This window comes from Pinus tabuliformis, chromosome 2_1 (assembly GCF_031772625.1).
Source record: "Pinus tabuliformis cultivar Carrire ecotype Pingquan chromosome 2_1, CPIR1, whole genome shotgun sequence".
Taxonomy (NCBI): domain Eukaryota; kingdom Viridiplantae; phylum Streptophyta; class Pinopsida; order Pinales; family Pinaceae; genus Pinus; species Pinus tabuliformis.
The window spans coordinates 460090724-460115264 of NC_142299.1; the positions used below are offsets into that span (position 1 = coordinate 460090724).

At 37.0% G+C, this 24541-nt stretch overlaps 1 protein-coding gene across 2 annotated transcripts in view; it reads right to left on the reverse strand.

Moving 5' to 3' along the window:
* Window positions 1-12189: 12189 nt before the first annotated feature.
* Window positions 12190-24541, reverse strand: part of LOC149200909 (uncharacterized) — a 63400-nt gene continuing 51048 nt past the window's right edge. Inside the window, exons 5-6 of one of the 2 annotated variants that reach the window (XM_089402822.1) lie at window positions 14418-15068; window positions 12190-12459 (exon numbers count right to left, since the gene is read on the reverse strand). In XM_089402822.1, coding sequence (XP_089258948.1) covers window positions 12403-12459; window positions 14418-15068 — 708 coding nt within the window. In that variant the 3' untranslated portion in view covers window positions 12190-12402. Of the gene's footprint in view, window positions 14265-14417; window positions 15069-24541 lie in introns of both variants that reach the window. The other variant, XM_089402821.1, reaches the window with a different exon arrangement.

The window sequence follows — 24541 nt, forward strand, 5'->3', positions numbered from 1 at the left end:
AATTTGTGCCCAAATAACCATTCTAACAATTTGTTTTTAAATTTGTTGTAACCCACAATACACTTTTTTACCATGAAGAAGCAAAGTCAGTTTTGAGGTTGATGGCAACTTATATCAAAGGTAAAGAGAACAATTTGAGGTTATGGGTTTGTGAAACATAGCAATCGAGGAAGGGATTAATGTTGATGGAGTGAGTCCCAAATACAAATAGAGGAATAACTTCCCTTTTTCAGACAAATTCTCTATTTATTTGGGTCAGGAACATAGGGTTTTAAATGTTGTATTTAACAAATAAACACAAATATGCTCTATTGCATATTAGTGTTCTTGTTATCTAAAGTCTTGAAACTGACCCTTCCTTTTTTTTTAAATTTTATTTTATTAAGGGAAAATGTCGAATAGGGATTTTCAACAAAATGGGGGCTTGGGGTAGAAAATACGGTGATAGGGAAAGCCAGAATGTGAACCTTAAACTTAGTAACAACGAAAAACAACATAGTGCAAGTTACACGGGACAAGCGAGGGAAAACAAAGTCCATCAATATATATTCAAAATATAACCACATCGCATGATTAACCATGATGGTTATTGATGATGATCTCTTTTATGTGCCACGTAGACCTCCAAAACCTCAGGTGTTGGCCAATCAAGCAAGACAAATCCAACATGAGAACTTAAAATTTCTTGTTTTGCACTAGATGTTTGACAAGAATTAGGGCGAAATTCGTGGACGTGCAAGCTTCTTAGATAGCCCAAGGCATGCAAAGAGGACTCAAGTTTTTAGGAAGGTATTTTCTCGACACATAACAGAAACTTACCAAATGGGGGGAAAACAAAGTCTGAATGATACATGCATTCCATTTCCCTATGAACCTTGTCACATGGCAAGTATAACCAGGACCAATGATCACAAAACCCTAAGAATCTACACAATTTATTTGAGGAGTGGTTGTTGCTTGAATTTATTTAGCCATACTTCAGTCGAATTTTTGCATAATACCATTGCCAGCACAACTTGCACTATGAGTTTAATATTTCCTAGTAATAATATATGCCAAGCACATCATGCATAACAAGTCTGCCATGATCACTACAAGACCAAGACATGACATTTCCTAGTGTGCCTTTCATAACAATGTTTCTATATATTCCATTATGCCATAACACATATGGCCATAACCAAGAATTCATATATTATAAACTTTGTATTTAATGTGCTATGACAAAGTCTATTAATCAACAAAAAGGGTCCCTTGAATAGGTGTAATAAAATTCATGATTTAGTACATTACTTTTTTCCTTTCCATTTGGTCACACACATATGTTATATTTGTATATGTACCTTCCTTTGCAAATATTTTCAATGCACATGCATATATAATACATTTTGAAACCAAACAATATTATGCATTCCATCTAGTCTTCATGTTTCATAATTGAATATGGATTCAACCATAAAACTATATGCTCATTAATTCTCATGTGGTGTCCTCCCTCCCTTTGATCCTAGCATTGTTGTAAAATGTATCTAGGTCTAGTCTTCATAATGACATGTAATTATGATCTTTGTAAATGATGAAATAAAAAGAATAAAATTATTTTTGTAATGCCTTGCTTCATGGGTTTCATGAGCAAGAGTTTTTATTTCTACATGGCTCCCATTGAGAGATTTAGGATTTGTCAAAGAGTTAATGTCATGTATGAAGATATGTCAAGAGTATTCTAGTTTATAGGAGTGTCAAAATAACCCTCCAAAAGACAAGCACAGTCCTCTTGATGTTAGCATGCAATATGTATTAAATAACTCATGTCGGCTCATATAATGAAGACACAACAGTTCACTCTCTCATGTTGACTTATATGTATGACAAACCACTATATATAGGTGTGTAAGGATCCACATTATAGGAACACAAAAGTTTGACCATACTCTAAATTCAGATAAGAGTGCAGAAGACAATTCTGATAAGAAACTCGGATACCTCTGAACAATTTCAGTGGGTAATTACAATGACAAAATTCGAATGACAAATCACAGTGAATAGACTTCACTGATCTGAGATTTCAATCGTGGAAAGTTGGAAATAGAGAACAAAGTTCATATGACTGAGTAGACAGAACAAAATTTGGAAAATTTTGGATCGGTACAATTATGATCCCTCTGTGATTTTAGATACTTCTATATTGCAGTGACAATGTTTTGATGTTGAAATGAGTCTATAGTTCGAAGGCTATGGTTCGGTATAATTTCATATGGACAAAGGAATCTCGGTGCTGCCACAAGAAGAAGGATCCAGTGCTAAACACAATCTCAATAATGATGCAATTCAGACATGCTTGCAGTGATATTACAATGATGAATTTCATATTGCTCTAGTAATGAAGCCTCAACAGTGGAAGAAGAATCTAAAAGACAAAAGTAGAAGAGGACTCGTGTCTTGGTCTTGGAGTGGCTAATAGGTCAAGGGTCTTGGTCTTGGTATTCATCAATTGGAATCTCGATAAGAAGAATTTGTGTGGGTTTTCCTCTCAAAGAGTGAGAGGTTTTGGCCCTAGTTCATGTCTACATGTTGTGTCTCTTGTTTATTTATGTTCATGCATTGGTTACTATTTGATGAAGTAAAACACTAAAAATCTAACGTAAAGAAGATCTTAATCTAAGTAAGTAAAAAATCATTCACAAGCAATCACTAATGGAAGAGAAATCAACTAACATTAATGCCCTAGATTTCTCAACAAGGTAATAGAGCTAAGGTGTTGAAGTCAAAGGAAGGGCATCTAATCAAAGAGACATTCAAGTATCAAGTTTCAAGGAAAGGCATCAAAGCAAGTTGAAGGCTATCAAAGAAAAAGATCAAGATCTACATTGAAGAATCAAACCCTAGATCTAAGAAACAATTTACAACAACAATAACTTTTGTTTCTATAGTCATCATCAAAAGGCCACAGATACCCTCATCAAGTTGTCTACAAGGAAAGATGGCTCGAAGGATTTTAAAAATGAAGATTACATCATCTTGGAGAAAGTCAAAACCCTAGAAGCATTTCTAATCTACACTATAAGAGGAGTCAAAGTATATTGAAGGGAAGAAGGCATTGTCATAATTTTCAAGGTTATAAAGCAAGCAAGGATTCTCTCCTCGCCTTTGAAGAAGTTCATCCAAGGAAGCAACAAATCATTCTCATCAAAAGAAGCAACCTTCTTTATTGAAGGAAGGATTTTTCATTTGAAAGAAGATCATCCAAGAGGGAGCACTAATACATCTTCCTTAACCATCATCAAGGTGAAGATTTCATCTTCACTCGTCAAGTAAGTATCTTTCATTCCTTAATCAATGTAGTAAAATGACTCTGTGTTTGCAAAGAGATCTATAAATTGGAAGGGTCGTCGAAATTCCTTGCATGAAGGAGGAGGATAGATATAGTCCTATAAGAAGTTGAAGTCATTGAACATATCAAAAGGTCTCCTCTGAATTCTTGAAAATGGATACTTATGAAAGATCCCCTCATATAGAAATATTGGAGATATCAAAGAGATACATATGATAAACTCATTCTCTCAAGGTATGATAAACAGGGTCACATGAATTAGATCTAATCTACATAAAGTAAAGATATCAAATGATGAAGGATATATTCATAAGATCTCATTTAGGAAATCTAGGAAAGAAGATAATCATCATTGATCTATAATGCACTCACTGATAATCAACGTAAAAAATATCCATGGGATAAGAAAGTTACCTCATTCAACAACTTGTGATTTCTATGCAAGATAGAAGAAGACAAGTTGAAGGAAAAAGTTTTGAAGGTTAAGTACTCAAACATTCACTGGAAGGAAAGGAAGTTGGAAAATTATGAAAGAAGAACATCGCTGATATTCAATGCTATGAATGCAAAAACTATGAATATTACAGGAAATATTGTCCTTAGCTTAAGGAGGAAAAAAAGAAGAAGGATAGAGAAGAATTCCATTTCATGGAAGAAGTGGAGAAAGCTGAAAGAAGTCCATGGAAGAGAAGCATTAGAAGCAAGAGCTCATGACCTCACCATAGGGAAACATGAAAGACCGTTGGAACAAAATATATGGTAGTCAACTTTGGAGGATATAGCTCTTCATGACCTCATTGGAAGATCAAAGGAAGAAGTCATCCAGGACAAGTCTCATCATACATCAAAGAAACAAGTGCTTCATCAGGAACTCCAACTTGTGGAGTTCATGGGATGATGACATAAGAGATGAACAGATCAAGGGGTTGAAGATCTTTTCAATCAAGGAAGTAGCTGAAAGAAGCCTAGATGACCTAAAGGTAAAATGAGGTATGTATGCTTGTATTTAATATTATAAAGTCATGTCATATGGTTGCAGGTAACAAGGATCACTACTTCTATTTTGAGAAGCATGATCAAAGGAAAGGAATCTCCTCCTATGAAAGAATGTCAAAAGGCACGAGTCACACTAGATGAAATCAACATAATATGTCCTCATATGATGTATGCGGTGGTTGACTACGATTGATGAAATCTGATTGGAAGCCCCTTGGAATGAAGTGTGTGAAGAGCTACGAAGAGATCGTTATAATATGCAATGAAGGTAGAGGGCATTCAACATTCGAAGTCCAAGAAGATTTGACTAGAAGATCTCCTGGGAGGATGTGAAGGCTCTGATGGAAGTCGGAAAAAGATAGAGACCCTTGACACTGAACATATGTGGGAAATGTGTCAATATGCATATAGGATGCTGATACTTACAAGATGTCACGGTGAAAGATCATCACAAAGGTAAATATGATTTGAAGGTTTAGTTATTGTTTTTTAACTAGCATCTGGTTGGGCTTATGTAGGATTTGCCAAAGGGAAGATCTGTGAACGACTTCCAAGCAAACCATATAGAAGGATGTAATGTCCTTCTAAGAAATATGGCATGAAAGCAGAATGACATGAAGCAAAGCTATATGGAAAATCCGACGGATCACTTTTTGATAAGTTCAGGACATGATTAACTCATGGATACAAGTGATGGATGATTTGTGCCATATATATAGAAGTTCCCAAAAGTTGAAGACTCCTTAAAGAAATTCATGAAATCAAAGAAAGGAGATCGTCATGCAGCTAAGTGTTCTAAAGAGTTGATACAGGTCCCTCGTTAAGAGAGAGCGTAAGAAGAATTTTCTTACTTGGAAGAAACTCAAAAATTTCTAAGCCAAAATCTTAGGTACATTCCTCTGTGATAGGAATGAGTACATTAAAATAATAAAAACCTCCTCGTATAATTAGGAGCAATAGACATGTTGTTCTGTTCTTCACCTGAGAAGACATAATGGAGGATTGTGTAATCATTTGGCATTCAATGCTCTTGTGGGATGAAATAGGGAATCCCATGGAAGAGTAGTCGTGGGGGATCAATATTCTTTTGGGGACTGGGGAGTCCAAGAGAAGAATAGTCCTCATGGAGCACATACTGAGAGAACTCGGGTGGGGTATGTTCTGAGAGAAACCATGATGGGGATGTCTATAAATCATTGGTCTCACCAACATTTTGCTCTGATCTTATGGAGAGATAGAGTTGTTAGTCAAGGCCTTGCTATATAAATGCTGGTTAGTATGATGCTATATAAATGAGTTACAAATCCGAATTCTTCTTATGAGAAATTCTTCAGATTGAGAATAATTAAGTACCATTATGAATACCTCCCTAGTTAAGAGGGTGTGTTGTAAAATGTAACTAGGTTCGGTCTTCATAATGACATGTAATTATGATCTTTGTAAATGATGAAATAAAAATAATAAAATTATTTTTGTAATGCCTTGCTTCATGGGTTTCATGAGCAAGAGTTTTTATTTCTAGATGGCTCCCATTAAGAGCTTTAGGATTTGTCAAAGAGTCAATGTCATGTATGAAGATATGTCAAGAGTATTCTAGTTTATAGGACTGTCAAAATAGCCCTCCAAAAGACAAGCACAGTCCTCTTGATGTTGGCCTGCAAGATGAATTAAATAACTCATGTCAGCTCATATAATGAAGACACAACGGTTCACTCTCTCATGTCGGATTATATGTATGACAAACCACTATATATAGGCGTGTAAGGATCCACATTACAGGTAAATAGAAGTTTGATCATACTTGTAATTCGGATAAGAGTGCAGAAGACAGTTCGGATAAGAAACTCAGATACCTCTACGATTTCGGTGGGTAATTACAGTGACAAAATTCAGATGGAAAATCACAGTGAATAGACCTCGCTGATCTGAGTTATTTCAATGGTGGAAAGTTGGAAACAGAGAACAAACTTCGCATGACTGAGTAGACAGAACAAAATTTGGAAAATTTTGGATGGGTACAATTCGGATCCCTCTGTGATTTCAGATACTTCTATATTGCAGTGACAATGTTTCGATGTTGAAAAGAGTCTACAATTCAAAGAATATGGTTTGGTATAATTTTAGATGGATAAAGGAACCTCGGTGCTGCCACAGGAAGAAGGATCCACTGCTAAACACAATCTCAATAATGATGCAATTCGAACATGCTTGCAGTGATATTACATTAATGAATTTTGGTTTGCTCTAGGAATGAAGCCTCAACAGTGGAAGAAGAATCTAGAAGACAAAAGTAGAAGAGGACTTATGTCTTGGTCTTGGAGTGGCTAATAGGTCAAGGGTTTTGGTCTTGGTATTCATCAATTGGAATATCGATAAGAAGAATTTGTGCAGGTTTTCTTGTCAAAGAGTGAGAGGTTTTGGCCTTGGCTCATGCCTACGTGTTGTGTCTCTTGTCTATTTATGTTCATGTATTGGTTATTGTTTGATGAAGTAGAACACTAAGAATCTAACGTAAAGAAGATCTTAATCTAATTAAGTAAACAGAATTCACAAGAAGTCACTGTTGAAGAAAGTGTAACTAGGTTTGGTCTTCATAAATATGAAATGTACTTTTGATTCTTGTATTTTGTAAAAGAAAGAAAAATGATTATTATTATTATTATTGAGCATGGGTTTCTTGCCCAGGAAATTTTTTTTATAGGTCAAGCACTAATTGAAAGTGCTTCTAGGGTTGTCCTAGGTCAAGAAGTCAAATAGGGACATTATCATAATATGAAGACCCCATCGAGCATCTTGTAAATTGTAAAAAGAATTATTTTTGTGTTTTATTGAGCCTTCCAAGACCAAGTCAGTTTGCCAACCTGTTAAGTTGGCCTAGAAGTTGGAATTCGTACCCATAGAAGACCTATATATAGGAGATAGTTCGACCTCAGTTTGACACATTCATTCATGTCTCTCTTATGTGAAGGAAGAAGCATAAAAGGGCAGCAAAGAAGGCAGAAGAAGGAGAAGAAGTGTTGTGGGTTCCTCTCTCTCTCTTTCTCTCCACATGTGCGAAGAAGAGGGCTGAAATTCTACAACTTTTCGCTAGGGTTTCTGCTGCCGAGCTAGGATTTCATTGTGGAGGTTCGATCTAGTGAAAAAGCGCTGAAGGAAGGGTCAACAAAGTCCCCTTCTAGATCCAGAAGCCAAAGTAGGTCAAGCGAGGCAGTTGAAGGCAAAGAAGAAGCAATTCTAGTCTAGTGTGTGAAGTAGCAGCTGCTGTCGGGGGGGCCGAAGTTGCAAATCTGCAGTTAAGGCCGAAAAGCTATGGTTGGAGGTCGAAGTAGTGTTGTCGGAAGAGATTCTGCTGGGTTTGGAAAGCAATGAAGCAAGCACATTCTTGAGAAGTTGATCTTGGTCTTGGAAGGGCTTCAATGTTCGTCAAGTGTCTTAGTATTTGTCAATAAAGAATCTATAAGAAGAGATTTAAGGGTTTTCCTCTCAAGAGAGGTTTTTCTCTGCCTTGGAGCCTACATCTTGTGTACTTGTATCTTGTTGATCTTCTTGTTTTCGTAGCTGTTTGATGATTGAAGAACACACTATAATAATAATAATAATAAGAAGAAGAAGAAGATAATCCTAATAAGTAAAAAGACATCACAAGCAGTTATCATAGTTAGAAGAATCATTAATGTCATCTCGCCATAGATTCTTCAATAATCGCTAATGGAAGAGAAATCAACTAACAGTAATGCCCTAGATTTCTCAACATGGATAAGCTAGATATAAGATTTTATTTTAATTTTCCTTTTCTTTGGGTCAACTTTATGGGTTTGACAAGCAATGAGGGAGAGTAATTTTGTAGCTTAATACAAAATCCAAAAATGGTGAAAATTATAATCAACACCCTCTAAGATCCTCCCTCACTCATCCATCCTGCTCATATGCAATATCCAAAGGTGAAGGTGGCAAATATCCAAAACAAGTTTCAAATGGGGACTTATCTATAGAAGTGTGGACTGCTCTGTTATAAGATTGTTTATATATATCAGATTTTCATCCCAGTTTTTCAGATGTTTCTAATTGTAACCCCTCAAAAGTCCCGTGAAAGTATTTTTGACTACTTATGTTTGCTCATTTGTGTGTGGATGGAATGTTCTAGACCTCTTTAACTTCATGTCCATCATCTTCCACAATGTAGTCCAAAACACACTAAGAAATCTTGTGTCCTTGTTTGAAACAATGCTCCTTGGTATCCCAAAGTGCACCTAGACTTGTCTAAAGAAAAAGTTTGTTGCTTCTTTCTTGTTGATGGACTTTTTACAAGACATTGGAACAAACATCTTGTTGGGAACCTATCAACTACCACGGATAAGTAGTCATGTCCCTTCTTAGTTGTGGGTAAACCTGCCACAAAGCCCATTGAAATACATTCACAAGGAAAAGTGGGTACATGTAAGGGATGATATAGACCCTATTTCTTGTTACTAGGCTTGATGGTACACCAAAGCGTGCATCTTCTTATAAACCTAACTACATGTTCTTGCATCTTGGCCCAATACACATTCCTTTGCAAGTTGGCCATTGTCTTCCCTACACCAAAGTGCCCTGCAACCTTGGAGATGTGAACCTCTCTAATTAGTTATAATCACTCACCTTTAGGAAACATATAACTTATCCAACCTATATAGTAACTTGCCCTAGAGATGGTAGTCAACTATGCCATCACCATTGTGCACATGACAATAAAGTTACCAACTTAATGAAAATTGTACCAATTTGTTGTTTTTTTAGAAGTCGCACCAAATCATGATTTCATATTGATTTTAAAAAGTGTTGATGCAACATCAACCTTTTTTTTGGAGAAACAAACTTTTGACATTTAAATTTTTTTATGCATTAAGTATTGACATGTTTTTTAATTGTTGGTGATTTCCATGTCAATTTTGAACAATGTTGATGCAACATCCATTTTTTTTTAGGGGGGCATATTTTTGACACTTTAAATTTCCTTATGTATTAAGTATGAACATTTCTTTTTTAAATGTTGTGATTTTCATGTTGATTTTGAAAAGCGCCGATGCAACATGAACATTTTTTTGGGCATATCTTTGACACTTCAAATTTTCTTATGTCTTAAGTATGCACATTTTTTAAAATGTTGATTATTTAACTATTTTTCAAGTTGTTTTGTTCTTGTTCTTGAGATGTTTGTTTTTAAGCATTTTTGAAGTTTGTGTTTTTGGTTTTTCTTTGCAATGATTTTTTAATGAAAAATTTGAATTTATTTGCAATGTAAAAAAATGATAAAATTAATATTTTGAAGTTATGATATTTTATATATTTATGTATTATTAATTAATACTTCGATACACATATCGGGCAATTCTTGGAGGTCGGTAGCTCTAGCGAGGGAGGGCCATTGCTTCCGGCATTCGGCTCTGTGGTGTTCACTCTGGGTAGCTCAATGGACAATGCAGGAGTCAATGCCCACGTTTCTGTTCTTTTCACAAAAATCCCTGAAGAATTTGGAGCCGGAAATCCTCTGGGCGCGTCGGAGAAACCTCCAGAAGGCTCTGGTAAGGACGCGATGGAGAAGCCTCCAGGAAGTTCTGGTAAGGACAGCCCTGATAAGGAAAGCCCTGAGGTGTTGCCACCGAACGAGGCAGGCAATTCGGGGAAGGAGACTGTGCAAGGCACCTCACCCCCATTGGGGCCAGCACCTCAGGGCATTGATGAGGACAAGTGGAAAGCGATGTGGGAAGGAGTCCCTGAGGGACGGGGGTGGTGCTACGTGGTGGAAGACAAAAGCCTCTGTGAGGACCAGGACACTGAACCCCGGCTCAACACAGATCCTCCTCTCTCAGCCCGAAACCAGGATTAAAGCTTCTGCGGGTATGTCGGTTCCGGATTTCACTATGTTTGTTGGCTGGCAATTTATGCGTCTGTCTGTCTGGTTTATGTATGTCGGGTCTAGTGTCAATTTTCTATACTGTTGGGTTCAGTCAGTTTATGTCGAAAGCCCCTGCGTGGGCAGTCATGGGTCTGTTCAGAGTAATGAGGCCCCTTAGCATGCTGACTCTCATGTCTATTGGGCCTCCAGCAGCAATTAGATTTTGGAGGGACTCTGTTAGTCTGGAAGATAATTTTGGAAGTTCTGTAGGTGATGCCCCTGCGAGGGAGCTTTTTGTCTCAAAGTTAAACTATCCAAGGTGCAACTGCTGGCCCTGGAAAGCCTGTCTCACTGTTTGTAAAGTCTACTTGTAAATATAATATAATAGTCTAGATAGTCTTTTAACGAAAAAAATACTTCGATACACATAAAATAATTGTCACTGAAAAAGACAATAAGTTTAAACACAGAATAAAAACACATTTTTCATGTAGATATAATTAAAAAACTACACATTTTAAGACATTTTTTCTGCTAAAAATGACATGTAAAATAAAATAATTTTTATGGAATAAAGGTGGACAAAAAAGTTAAAAAAAAAGAAAGACAATTTTTTTTGAAAATTTTATGAATTTTGTGTCAAAAAATGATAATATTTGAAGTTTTTTTGTTTTCCAACAATAATGATTCACATGAAATTTTAAGGAAAAATAACAATTTTTTAAACAATTAAAAAGAATTTTAACGAAAAAAGAGAGGAATGGTCAAAATAGCAAAATAAAAATAAATTTCATACATTATCTTATAAATACATAATATATATTATATATATCTTATCAATACATAATATATATTATATTATATAATATATAGTATGTTTAAGTAAAATAATGTTTTTGATATGTTGTGTAACTTTATACATATTAAGGATGACGTGTTGAAGAACATCAAAGTAGTTTTTGAATGGTATCAAAGCACATCCAAGAATTCGCAACCTTCTGGACGAACATCTCAATGTTTAATGTGTCAAAATGGCATTCCCTAGGCTTTGCAGACTAATGTAGAAATATATCAATTGAATAATAAACCAACAAAGCCAATATTTAAGTCGAAACGAAAACTTGGATGCACAAGTTATTCAATTTAAGGGTTTTTTTTATACATTATATTTGATGTCAACGAGTTCTTCTATCCAGCCATGCATTAAATAGCTTACAAATTACTCGTAAGTTTAGGATTGACTCACAGGTACTAGGCAATCTCACTCACCACATGCTCCAAAACAATTTAATCGTGTTCAACTAGTAGTGTTTGCCTATAGGGTAATTAGACAACAACCCAAGGGAAATCTCCCTCTAACCTAAAAGAAAATAAACACAAACGCTAAAATTGAACCATTATTGTTTTACAAAGTAGGCAAAGGCAGACATATCTAATTAGGTGTAAAGCTAAACTATGTATTAAGATAAATCGCTATGTATTAAGATAAATCTTACCATCGAAGATACTTGTAATTCAATGGTGAGTATTCGATTATCCTATCAAAATCCTGTGAAAGAGTATCTTGTAAATCATCCCACAATGTCAAATTGTCAAGTTTAATTACATAGAGAGAAAAAGATAGGAATGACTTTTGAGCATGTTAAATATACTTCCAAGAAAACATCATAACAAACTTTTGTAAAAATAATCTTGAGATTCACTTTAAATCATGTCAAAGTGCAAGGTGACTCTTGTCAAATTTAAGTACACTGTCAAAGATATGAAAGATTTTTGGGCATCAAATGCACTTCCAAGAAATCAGTATATGGTTTATGTTGGGATTTGCTCTCGTTGAACCAAGGCCAAACTAGATGAATTGAAATTATACCCAAGAAAAATGAAAAGCACTATGTATATGTGTGTTGCCATTTCATATGAATTTTCTTGAAAGTTTAGTTCTACCCTGAATCCCATAATCAAAAGCAAAACACATAAACACACTGAGTTGATCATGACTCAACAATGCATTAGGAGGACAGTTTGCCAATTCAACTATTAACAGCTTGTGATCATTGAATTATTGACCAAATAAATTTTCAATGACAGCATAAGAAAATGCTTGCATTGAATCCTTTACATAGGGAAATTTATAAAAAGAATGGGAGCCAGAAGGTGTTATTTACATTTAGTTTAACTACAAAATGAAACATAACTTCAGTCAGTTACTGTACTCGAAGTACTTAGGATCTTCCGGAAAATGATACTCGACTTGTAACTGCCACAGATCAACAAAGGCAAGTGTCAGGAAAAGTAAGTGTGCATCTCTGGCCCAAAACAATCAAAGATTATAGACACCCTCTTTTTGAATATTTGCCCACATAATGTTGTTTATGGTCTCTACATATTCTCCTCTCTTATATCAATTCTTGTCCTCCAAGCAATTTTACAATTTTTTTCATGAAGATGAAAAGCTTAAAGGATTCTTTTAAGCCAAAATTTCAATATGGTTCAGGCCACTTTTCAGTCGTACGAAAGGAACATTTCACATAGCTAATCTGAAATGCAAAATTTTGCAGAGCATTTTATGTAAATAGAGAGCTTGATTCATTATATTACAGGTAACTGAAACAAGCAAACCATAAGTGTAAGCAAAGAAGATACAAGCAGAAATAAAATGGAAATCAGATACGTGTGCTAACTATGATCATTTGATTATATGGGAGATGTGACTTTGAATTTATTTTTAAACATTGTTAGATTGCCAATTTATCATAAAACACAACTAATAATAAAATTTTCAAAATCACATACCAATGAAAAATGACTGATCAATTAGAACCAATATCTACTCAAGACTGCACCCTAATGAACAAGATAAGGTTGTGCAAATAATACAATACCCTTTTCAAACAGGGATATCAAAAAATGCCAGAAATTTTGAAGTTGAAGTAAACAGAGGCTGTGATAATTTTAAGTGGACAAAGGAAATGCTTTGGTGTGCTGGGGACAAAAGAATCTCATCATACTTTGCTTACAGGCCAATTTTCAAGCATGTGAATGATGCAAAAGCCTAGGATGGCATTCTAAAGAATATGCAAAAAAGGAAAAGATTCTTCAAAAGGTTTCCATCTGCAGAGGAGCCTAGAAAAACTCACAAGATCAAAACTGGAATTTTCAAATGAAGCTCCCCAAAAATTCATAAAAATTATCATGTAGTATGGAAAGTACACCATGCAGACTAGGGATGGCAGTGAAGAAAAAAATAATATTCAAAGAATCTGCAAGTACCCTTCACACTGAGAGACTAAAGTCAGCCAAACCACCATTCCTGCTAAAATCTGCAACTTTAAACTGTACAATGATCATCCACACATTACACAATACTTCGATAACAAAGATCATACACCCAACATTCAGTGGAAGAACATAAGATATAGAATGAAATACCTTTCTGCATCAACCCTCATTAATAGTTACAGATTAAAACTTGTCCAAAGTGTAATTACCATTACTAGCATACAACCAAATTACAATTGTAAAACAGCAAAATAATCATATGCCAGCCCCTCTTTTTGTTTCAACCCAGATAATGTGTAGAGTTACAAAATTTAAACCTTAAAAACTATACAATTCAATATGAAATATATAATCATCCATCATATCTGAGCTACAATAGAACTAAAGTGGATGGGGTACGATATAAACAGATTCCACATGCAGATCATACCTCAGAATTTTTCAAGAAATAATTAAACTGTAACTCAAATTATATACACTTTGTGACTGAATAGTTTTTCTTTGTAACTCAAGTTCAATATATAATCAGAGAAACCCTAAATTTTACAACTCCTTACATCAAATGAATTACTCTTATGGTATTAAAACTATAGAAACCATGCACATTCCAACGGGGAAAACCCTTCCTTATAGTGCATCTACCTCGATTTGACCTCTATATCAGAATTAGCCTTGAATAAATTTGATTATTTATATTTACATTTTTAAAACATTTGCTAGACATAACCTTTCCATTGTTTTTGGGCCTACTAGAGTAGACCATACTGGTTGCACTTCCTTTTGCTTTCAAAAAACACAAAAAAAAAAAAACATATTAAATTGTTTTCCATAACAAATACAAAAGCAAAAGTGGATCTTTCAAAATTTTCATGAAAACCAAAGTCGATAGCTTGGGTAAAATGTTTAGTCAAAAAAAGAGCATAGCAAACCCCATACCTTGCCTTCATCTGCATCTGATTGTCGTTGAGGGAAAACAACTCGCAGATCATTGTACAAGTAGAAGCGCCTTTCCTCTTCGACTTGCATAGAATTATTCAACATTGGAGAAGGCGATGCGGAATCTGAGTTGCATTTTAATGATGAATTTGAACCCCTTTTGAGGGCAGGGCACAAAAAACGGAGATGGAGTGCATAACGAAGAACACCACCACCTGATGCATTTTCATTAACCTTGGCTGAATTATATCCAGCTTTCTTGCCAGAATTATTACAATTGTCTATTGAACTATAATCCTCTTTTTGGACACCCCAATTTTGGGAAAGGGTTAAATCACCATTTAAAATACTTTTATCCACAGTGACATTAATCACATCATTATTTTCCAAAATGTTGTCAGGTTCGGATGAAGTTGAATTCATTGTATCAGAGCCCATGGCAATGTTGTAAATATCGCAATCCACGGGCTTTTGTGAATATGTACAAGCTCTGATTTCTGTACAATCTGAATTAGTCAAACCATGATTAATCTGTACACTTCTGTCTTGTACAGGTTCCAGTGAAGGTGCCGGATTCCTTGGAGAACCCTCTCTTGTCAAGGCTGTTGTGATTCCACTCGACGCTAAAGTGACCTTTTGTCGCATAAATGTCTGCTTCCATTCAAGTGCACCAGAAACCCATCAATAGTATGCCCCACTGTACAAAGTTGAACAATATTTGCTGCAAAAAATAAAAAAGAACTGATTGAAATGGACAGATAGCAGGTGGTATAAAATACACGAGAGGAATAGAGCTGTAGGCCAGTTGACAGGGAGAAGGCTTTGCAATCATCGGCTTAAGCCAAAGTATCTCTTTATCATATGTTGGTTTGAGCAAAGGATGCACAGCATCTCACTCATTTAATTCAACTCTTCTATACAACCCTAGCTTCACTTTATCCATAGGTTGTTTGGTATAAAAGAAAATAGAATCAACCTAACTAAAACCTGACCATGGCAGTTAGATGCTGATCTGGCTTCACTTGATCAGAAGGAAAACTAGGCAACAGGCAGGGGAGAAATACGTGCATCTACTTTATTATATCAAGTTTCTTGCCTAATTTACTGGTGGAGATAACCTAAATCAAAAAAGAAAAATAAAAGATTGTTATATACTAAAAATCATGATTTGAGGCAATCTTCCCCCAAATAGATAGACAACAAAACAAAACAAAACAAAAAAAGATTAACAGAATAGTAAGTGCATAGGTGCATAAGGCAACATATACAGTAATTGCTAAATATGCAGAAGCAACAAGAAAAATAATCGGTGTTGGAAGAAATTTTTTATTTTTATTTTCATAGAACTACACTTGCTCTGTTCAACAGTCTCTCGAGCATTTTTCATCATTGTACAGCAGCAAAATGCAAACATCAAAAGCACAACTTCAACGCAGGCTTTTTGTCAGACAATTTCGAGAACACGTATATTTTGTTAAAGGTTGACGATACCCTTTTTCATCTTATAAAATTTAAAGTTTCAAGGGTGAATCCTAGCTAACCTGAACACTTGAGAACAGTCTGTAAGCTTTTTTAATACTGGTTACATTCTTATTTGAAACATCCTTCATATTCATGACCCAAGATGTAACAGTTGTGTCCCTCAAGCTTTATATGTTCATTAAAATAGGCCTCGTAGATGAATGTCAGAACCCTTCATTTACAGATTGTTGAATTTTCATTGACATCCCAAATAAGAAATTGGAGAATCAGCACCCTAACCCTATTTTATAAATAGAAAGATTTAATTTATACACTGGAAAAAGCAAAACAAAAAATGTTCTGAAAAAAATATAAAAGTTAGAGACTGCATTGTTTCTGACTTCATCATTCATAAATTATAATTCATATTTGAGAATGAGATTCATCATTCAAAGAATCATACATAACCAAAATTCTGAAACAAAATTTCTGATTACTAATACACTGTTAAACTGTTCGGTATTAATAGAAATTCAGGTTCTTACATAACCAGAATTTCTATTCTAATTTTGTGTTTTCATTTCCGATATGTGAAAATTAGCACTGAGAAATCACATCATATATTCATAAATGATAATCATAATCATAGAAATGATGGATTTTCACCTGAAAAAAGGAGATTTCTATATACGTTGCACTCCAAACTCAACAAATGAGAGTGTTACTATGCCAAATCTACACTCCAAACTCACCAAATGAGAATGCCGCTATGCCAAATCCACTCTCCAAATGCATGTTGTTAGATTGTCACTATGACTATGATAATGCTCTCGAAATCCTTATTTCTATTAGAGATCTGAGGTCTCGACTTCTACATATTGCAAATAAAAAGTGAAAAATGATGTTGAGAAGGTTTAGGTTTTGGTTTTCTAGTGTTTCAGTTTATTTCATGTGGTTGTAGGATCCTCCACCCCCTGTCCCACCATATTTTCTTGATTTTCCCATACCAGCTTTGTTTTTAAATTCTTATTGCCCTTTTTTCAGCAAAGGATAAATTTTCTCTCCTAGGAAACAGATCCATTACATCTCAACCATTTCTATTTATAGGAAACATTTCCAAAATGAAATTGCCAAAAAACACAGTGATTATGAACAATGTTTTTAAAACCAGCCAGTTTGGCAGGTCAGACCTCCAAAATTCTAAACCAGGCCTCAGACCAGTTTGGTGTTCAAATCAATCTGCGACAACCCACGCAAGGTTTCGCCTAAAAAACTAATTCTAAATTAAATCTAAAAACCAATGATGACACCTTTCTGCCCCTAAACCCTAAATTGAAGTTATATGTAGCTGCCCCACCTCTATTTGTCAGACACCTCTCTCATTAAGCATTTGTGAGCACTTGGAGTTTGTGGAACCGTAGTAAAGAGCTGTGATTTGGACTACGCTTGGAGTGAGCTTGACATTCCTTGTGGGCTGTTTGTCATGGATTTAGCATCTAAATTAGGAGGCTAAAACACATCCACAAGTTTGAAGGTGTCCTTGACCGGTTTCTTGTGCCCATTGATCTCATTCAAAGGTATGCTCAATCTGACTCTCTCATAAAATTGCAGATCTTAAATAAATTTCTTCTGCTGCAGAAAATTTATATAATATTTTAAGATTTGTTTGCATTTACCATGCAACCTGCCCCACCACACAGAATCCCAAGGCACTTACCCAGCAGCTTGAATCCCAAGGCAGAGATGGCTGGCACAAAACCTGAGAAGGTACAGTATTCCTCAGCGTGATTTTCAGGGAGCTGAGAGTAGAATCCACATGGTTTTCAAGGGGATACTGGGTGCATGAAATGTGGTCTAACAGGCCTGCATTTTAAGGAGATAAAATCAGGTCCAAGGCTCAAAAATCGAGGCAATGAATGTGCTGTCAGTGACATGCAGACCGAGGTACAGCAGTCAGTCTGACTGATTTTCAAGGGCATTCATTGTTGACACGAATTTCGAGGGACAGAGGTCTGACCTGTGGCACGAAATTTGAGGAAGGACACTAGTGAACAGTGGCTCGAAATTTGAGGCATAGAAGTCTGACTGGCACAAATTTTGGGGGCTAATATTGCTGGACTGTGGCACAAATTGCAAGACAGCAGCAGGGAGATAAGTACCTCTGTGGTTGTATTTACCGTTGTGATAAATTCTCTAAGATCAGCAAATTAAATCCCTCTTCTAACTGGTCTTCCATTCGGGGTGAGGGGCTGTGATTGACCAAAAATCAGTGTCCTAAATTTCTGTGCATGCTTGTGAACTATTTTATCAGCTGCAAATGAAAGTGAAAAGTAGTGGTAGTTCTTTAGTGTTTCAGTTGCAATTTAATATTCACATTTAAATCAGCATTAACCAGGGAAAGTGGCCATTAAACATGATGTGTAAAACAAATTGAAACTGGGGTGGGCTACTCAAACAAGAATTTTCTACATGGTATCAGAGCTCCAGTGAACCTACAGCTGATAAACAGTGAACAGCAAGCAAAAAACCAGCCTATATACCCAGATATTTGTGTTTGAGAGGGATGTTGGTTGTTCATTCTCAGTGTCCAATAGTATTGGTTGAGAGGGTCAGATGGCTACTGGTTTGAGGGTGGAGGGCAGGTTGAGTGGGGCTGAAAATTTTGGTCCCTGGAAGGAAAGGATAGTCTTGTTGCGTGAGGAATTTGAGTTGTGGGATATTGTAGAGAGTGCAGTAGTACCACCTACTAATCTTGTTCAATTGTCAGAATTCAACAAGCATAATGTCAAGGCTAAGAGGATCCTTCTAGATGCAGTGAAAGACCACCTTATACCTCATGTATCAGGGAAGAAGTTTGCCTATGAGATGTGGGAATCCCTGATTACACTTTACCAAAACACCAATGAAAATAGGAATATGGTATTGCATGAAAAGCTAAGAAACACCAAGATGACCAAGACTGACACAATGACTTCATACTTTACCAAGATCACACAGGTGAGAGATGAGCTGGCTACAGTGGGAGAGGCTATCCCTGATGACCAATTGGTCAGGACGGCACTAAGTGGTTTTTCCAAGAAGTGGGATGGATTCATAGATAGCATTGTTGCTAAAGAGCATCTTCCAAATTGGAGTAGGAAGTGGGACGATTGCATCCAAGAGGAGTGCCAAGAATGGCAGACAGCATGGTGGGGTTTATGAGGAGGAGAATGTTGCCCTCGCAGCGAAGTGCAAGAAGAAGGCCAAGAAGGGGCCTTCTAGTGGGGCCCAGCAAAAGGGGAAGCAGAAAGCCCAAGAGGAGGACATAAGCAAAGTGAGATGCTTTGCTTGTCAAAAGATGGGGCATTATGCATTTCAGTGTCCCAATAAGAAGGGGAAAGAAGAAAGGTGTTGTGGCATCAACCGAGATGGATGAGTTTTCCACCAAATTTGACACAGTTTGCTTTAGTGGTGTGTCTTGCACTAGTGTTACATCCTCTAGTGTTTGGTTTGTAGACAGTGGAGCTTCCTAACATATGACTGGAGTGAGAGAGCACTTCACAGATCTTTCAGAGACTAATATAGATTTGGACGCAGTGCTTGGAGATAACTCCATGGTCAGAGCAGCAGGAGCAGGGGCTGTATCCTTTCAGAGGGAGTCATTGCCTCCCTTGAAAGTGACAGAGGTCCTATATGTTCTAGGGCTGAAGAAGAACCTGATTTCAATTTCCAGTTTTGAGGATAGGGAGTATGTGGTGTTGTTCTGAGATGGACAGGAGCTTTTGTATCCCAAGGGATCCAATATCACTTCTGCTAGAGTGATTGGAATCCGTCATGGGAGACTTTACAAGTTTATGTGTCAGCCTACCAGAAACTTAGTGTCTAACTTCCAGCAATGATTTGTGCAGGTTATGGCACAGGAGGATGGCCCACTTGCACCATGCAGCATTCAAGATGTTGAGTGAGATGGTTATAGGTTTACCACATTTCAATATTGAGCATCATGATGTGTGCAAGGGGTGTGCTTTGGAAAAGTACACCAAGACTCTTTTCTCGAGCAGTGACAATAGGGTAGCAGGTATTCTGGATTTGATTCACTTTGATGTATGTGGTCCTATGTCTTTTGTATCATTCAATGGATTTTCCTATTATATGACTTTCATTGATGACTACTCTAGGAAGACCTGGAATTTTTTTATGAAGACCAAGGATCAGATCTGCAAGAGGTTCCAAGAGTTTAAGGCACTTGTGGAAAAGCAGACAGAGAAGAAGATCAAGCTCTTGAGGGCAGACAATAGAGGCGAATATACCGCAAATAAGATTAAGGAGTTTTGTATGAGAGCGGGCATCAAGAGAGAGTTCAAAGTGCCATATAACCCCAACCCCCAATAGAATGGGGTGGCAGACAAGAAGAACAAGGCCATAGTGGGGGTAGCAAGAGCCATGGCACATGATCAGAGGCTACCTTTCTTTTTATGGGTTGAGGCTTGTAACACTACAGTGTATTTGTAGAACAGGAGTCCACACAGAGTGTTGGGGAGTAAGACTCCAGGGGAGGCATTTTTTGGGAAGGAGGCAAAGATTTGGGAACATCATAATTTTTTGGTGCCTTACTTATTCACATGTCCCTGGGGAGAAGACGGCAAAGTTGAAACCCACCAAAGAAAAGGATATTCTTGTGGGTTACAATGAGACTTGCAAGGCCTATCAAATAGATATTCTTGCCAAGAGGAAAGTTGTCCTGAGGCGAAATGCGATGTTTGAGGAGATCTTGGGAGGATGATCATGTAGAGTAGCATGCTCCTCAGCAGGGGAGCACACCACAAGTTTCGGGATCAGGATCACCAGGGTCAGAAGGATCACCAAATTCGAGGGTGACATGTACACAAAGTTCAGGATCACAGGGCACAGATTCTCAAAGTACAAGTTCACCACAAGCCACAGGGGCATCCTTATCAAGAGGGTAGGCTCCAAAGGTAGAACCCACACTAGTTTAGGAGGCTACATCAGGGAAGAGTAAGACAAGATGGCTTTATGAGCCCCCGAAGGAAGCACAAGAGTCAGTAGTGAGACCCAAATGGTCAGTAAAGGATAGAAGACAACTAAAGAGGTTGGGCGACTATGTGGCGAGTGTTATGGAGACCAAGCCAGCTAACTATGAGGAGGTTGTGAGTCAACAAATCTAGAGGGATGCCATGGTGGAGGAGTTTGCTTCCATCATGAAGAATGATGTGTGGGAGATAGTGCAGACACCTGAGGGGATGTCATTGGTGACTTCTAGGTGGCTTTACAAGATCAAATATGTTGTGAATGGTAGCGTGGAGACGTTCAAAGTAATGTTGCACTAATCGTTATCGGGATAATTTCGGCGTGGGGAAAAAATTGTAAAAATAGAGAAAAAATCGGTAATAATCAGGAAAAAAATTGTAACATACAAAAATATTCAATTTTTTCAATTTTTTTAATATCTAAACCATCTACAACATAAAATAACTACATTGACACATAAATATGATAAAAGAACTAATATATAAGATGTTTAATATCATTTCTAGTGCTACATCGCACATAACAGTGAATCATATCCTAAATAGTAAGTCCTGACTCCTGAGTCCCAACTCAGCCTCAAAATATCAACAAAAAAATATTATAATGTATCTCATATCATGACTCATAATGTCATATACAATGAAATGAACCAAATAACTAAAGTCTAATACTATTGATTTCCTTTGCCCCTCTAGATGTAGATGTCGGTGGAGTTGGCAGTAGATTCTGTTATGCTCTAGAAGCTGAAGAACTAGGAGCTACAAGAGATAGACCACGTCCTCTACTGGTGACAGGCGTAGCTTGGGTCACCTCCTCCTCATAAAAAAAAAATAAAAATAAATAAAATGAAAAAAAAAAAAAAATCCGAAAAAATCGACAATAAAAAAACTGGATTTTATCGCCCAATTTTATCTTTTGTTGAAGAAATTGCGATAAAACGATTTTATCGCGATTTTTTGGCGATTAGTGCAACATTGGTTCAAAGCTCGATTTATGGCACGCAGGTTCTCACAAGTAGAGGGAGTTGACTATGAGGATACCTCCACACCATGTTGAAGAATCTGGGGCAAAGTAGTGTAGTGTGATTCTTCGGTTACTTGATAACAATTTGTGGAGTAATTTTACTTTTCCTTATTAGCTTATTCTTCTTCTTCTTATTATTAGTGCATAAGTGTGTAGTTCATCAAACTGCTACCAAAACATAAAAACAAGAACACAAGATATTGGCTCTCTGTCAGGGCCAAAACCTCTCTTCTCTTGAGAGGAAAACCCTTTAGTGGATTTTCTCTTACTGAAGCTTCTTCTATTGATCAATGCCAAACCCTAGACCCTTGAGAAGAGGATCCTCCAAGCACAAGTCAAGTCTTCCTTCCTTTCTGCACCTTATATCCTGGCACTTCTTTCGGCACTTTGTTTCCCGGCACTTCGTCCTCCTACTTTCGGCACTTCATTCTATTACTATGATTCTTGTCTAGAGATAGACCTTCTTTGAGTGAGTCTTCTAGATGAGGTGTTCCTCTCCTATTCCTTGCTCAAGTATACTTCAACTTTGACCAACCGAGATCCTTCTTGAGTGTATCACTGTTTTGTTGTTCTACTGCCCTAGTTTCTCACACGTGTGCGAGGATTACGAGGTGTTATATGCTCTTCTTTCCTTCGCTTGAGTGTCTTTCTTCTACGTTGAAGTAGAAGGCCTTGTAGGCCCAAGTTTTAGCCCCAAATGAAGATAGATAAGTGTTTATGGATTGCGGATGTCCTAGCCGCAAGGACAGACCTCTGTTTTCCTCGCATGTGTGACTGCAGCAGCCCTAGAACAAACCTCTTGACTTCGGTGGTATACCCTTCCTCTTCACTGCCCTTGGAGACCTTCTTCCTTCACTCTTTCTTCCTTTTGCCCTTCACAGATTTCAGAGCTCATTGAGTGCGTTATGGAGGAGTGGACAACATCTATATATAGAGGTATGTCCCTCCATTTAGGCTGACTTGTCAACTGTTTGTAGGCCAACTTGAGGACTACTAGGAGGCTGATTTGTTGAGCAGACTTCGGATAGTTTCCATGGTGGTGTAGCATGCTTCAAGGAGCTTCTTGATGTTGCCATTGCATAGGAGTAGACTTGACTTTGCTTGGAGGTTTTCCCTTTGAATTTAATATATATTTATACATGGTATAACATGCCCTTAAGGTCTTCAACCCTTTTTCTTTTGACTATTTGACCTACCTATATAGCACTTTAAATAGTGCTAGACCTATTTCAATGAGCAAAAAACTCATTGACATATATTATAAAAATAATATTTCTTTTCTTGAATAAATACAACTATCAAATTACATTTATGAAGACCAAACCTAGTTACATTTCCTTTAACACTCCCTCTTAACTAGGGAGGCATTCATACAATATTCCAAGGTGTTTGGCTATTATCAATCTTGAAGAGTTCACACAAGAGAAACCAGATTTGCATTCCATCTGTTATAGCATCATATCCATCAACATTGTCATAATGCAAGGCCTTGACTAACAGCTCCATCTCATCATGAGAACATGAGCTACAATGCTGGCGAGACCAATGATTTATAGACACCTACATCATTGTCTCTCAAGGTACATACCCACCAAGGTGTTCTCTGAGTATGACCTCCTAGGACTATTCTTATCTTGGGTTCCCAACCCTCAAAGAATATTAGTCCTCTTGCCTACTCTTGTCTTGGATACCCTACACATCCTCAAAGAGTATCAGATGTTAGATGATTACCTAATCCTCCCATTCTTTCTTCCCAAGTGAAGACAATAATGTTGTGTATATCTTGTGTCTACATTTCCACTCATGGCCTTCATCTAGACTTACGGCTATTAGTCCTGGCCTAGTGCATGACCCATGAAATGGATAACACAATTGTCACTCCTTTGTAATCAAGGGTGATTCAAAACTCCCTCTTGATCAGGGACCTGTCAGAGCTCCCTCTTAACTAGGGATTGTTTCATTCATCAGCAACTTATTCTTCAAGTGTCCTTCAACTGCTTGATCATCTTCCTTTCTTTGATGTCATGAAGTCTTCGCTGGAACTTCTTCTAGGTAGGGCACCATCCATCGATCACTTTCCTTCCTGGGTTGTCATGTCTTACTTCCTTCGTGGAAAGTGGATTTCTTGTCATTCATCAGGTTTTCTTGTCATCTAGGCTACTCCTTTGTCATGTTGTCCATGCTTCGAAATATTCTTCTCATGGATGCTTCATTGTACATGCTTGTTTACATGTTTTGACCTAGTAGCCCATTATGACTTCATCCCGATATTGCTTCAACATTGCTTTTTCTTTTGCTGGATGGCTTATTCATCACGACATCTTTGTAGAGTAGAATCAGTTATCTTCATCTTTCATATCTCCAAGGCCTTCATAGGTGTCAAGGGTCCTTTCTTTCTTTGTCAGAGTTGTCCTACCTTCTTTCAGGAGATATCTTCAAAGCATTTTGTCAGATAGTGATTCTCGGTGATCATGGTGTTCTTCACATGCTTGATCTCTTTCTTCATTTGCTTCTTCTCAGATAGATAGGTCAACCATCTAATGCTTCTTATGAGAGCATTCCTTCATTGCTTGCTTCCTAGACTTGTCAACATTTCTTCTTGCTTCTTAGTC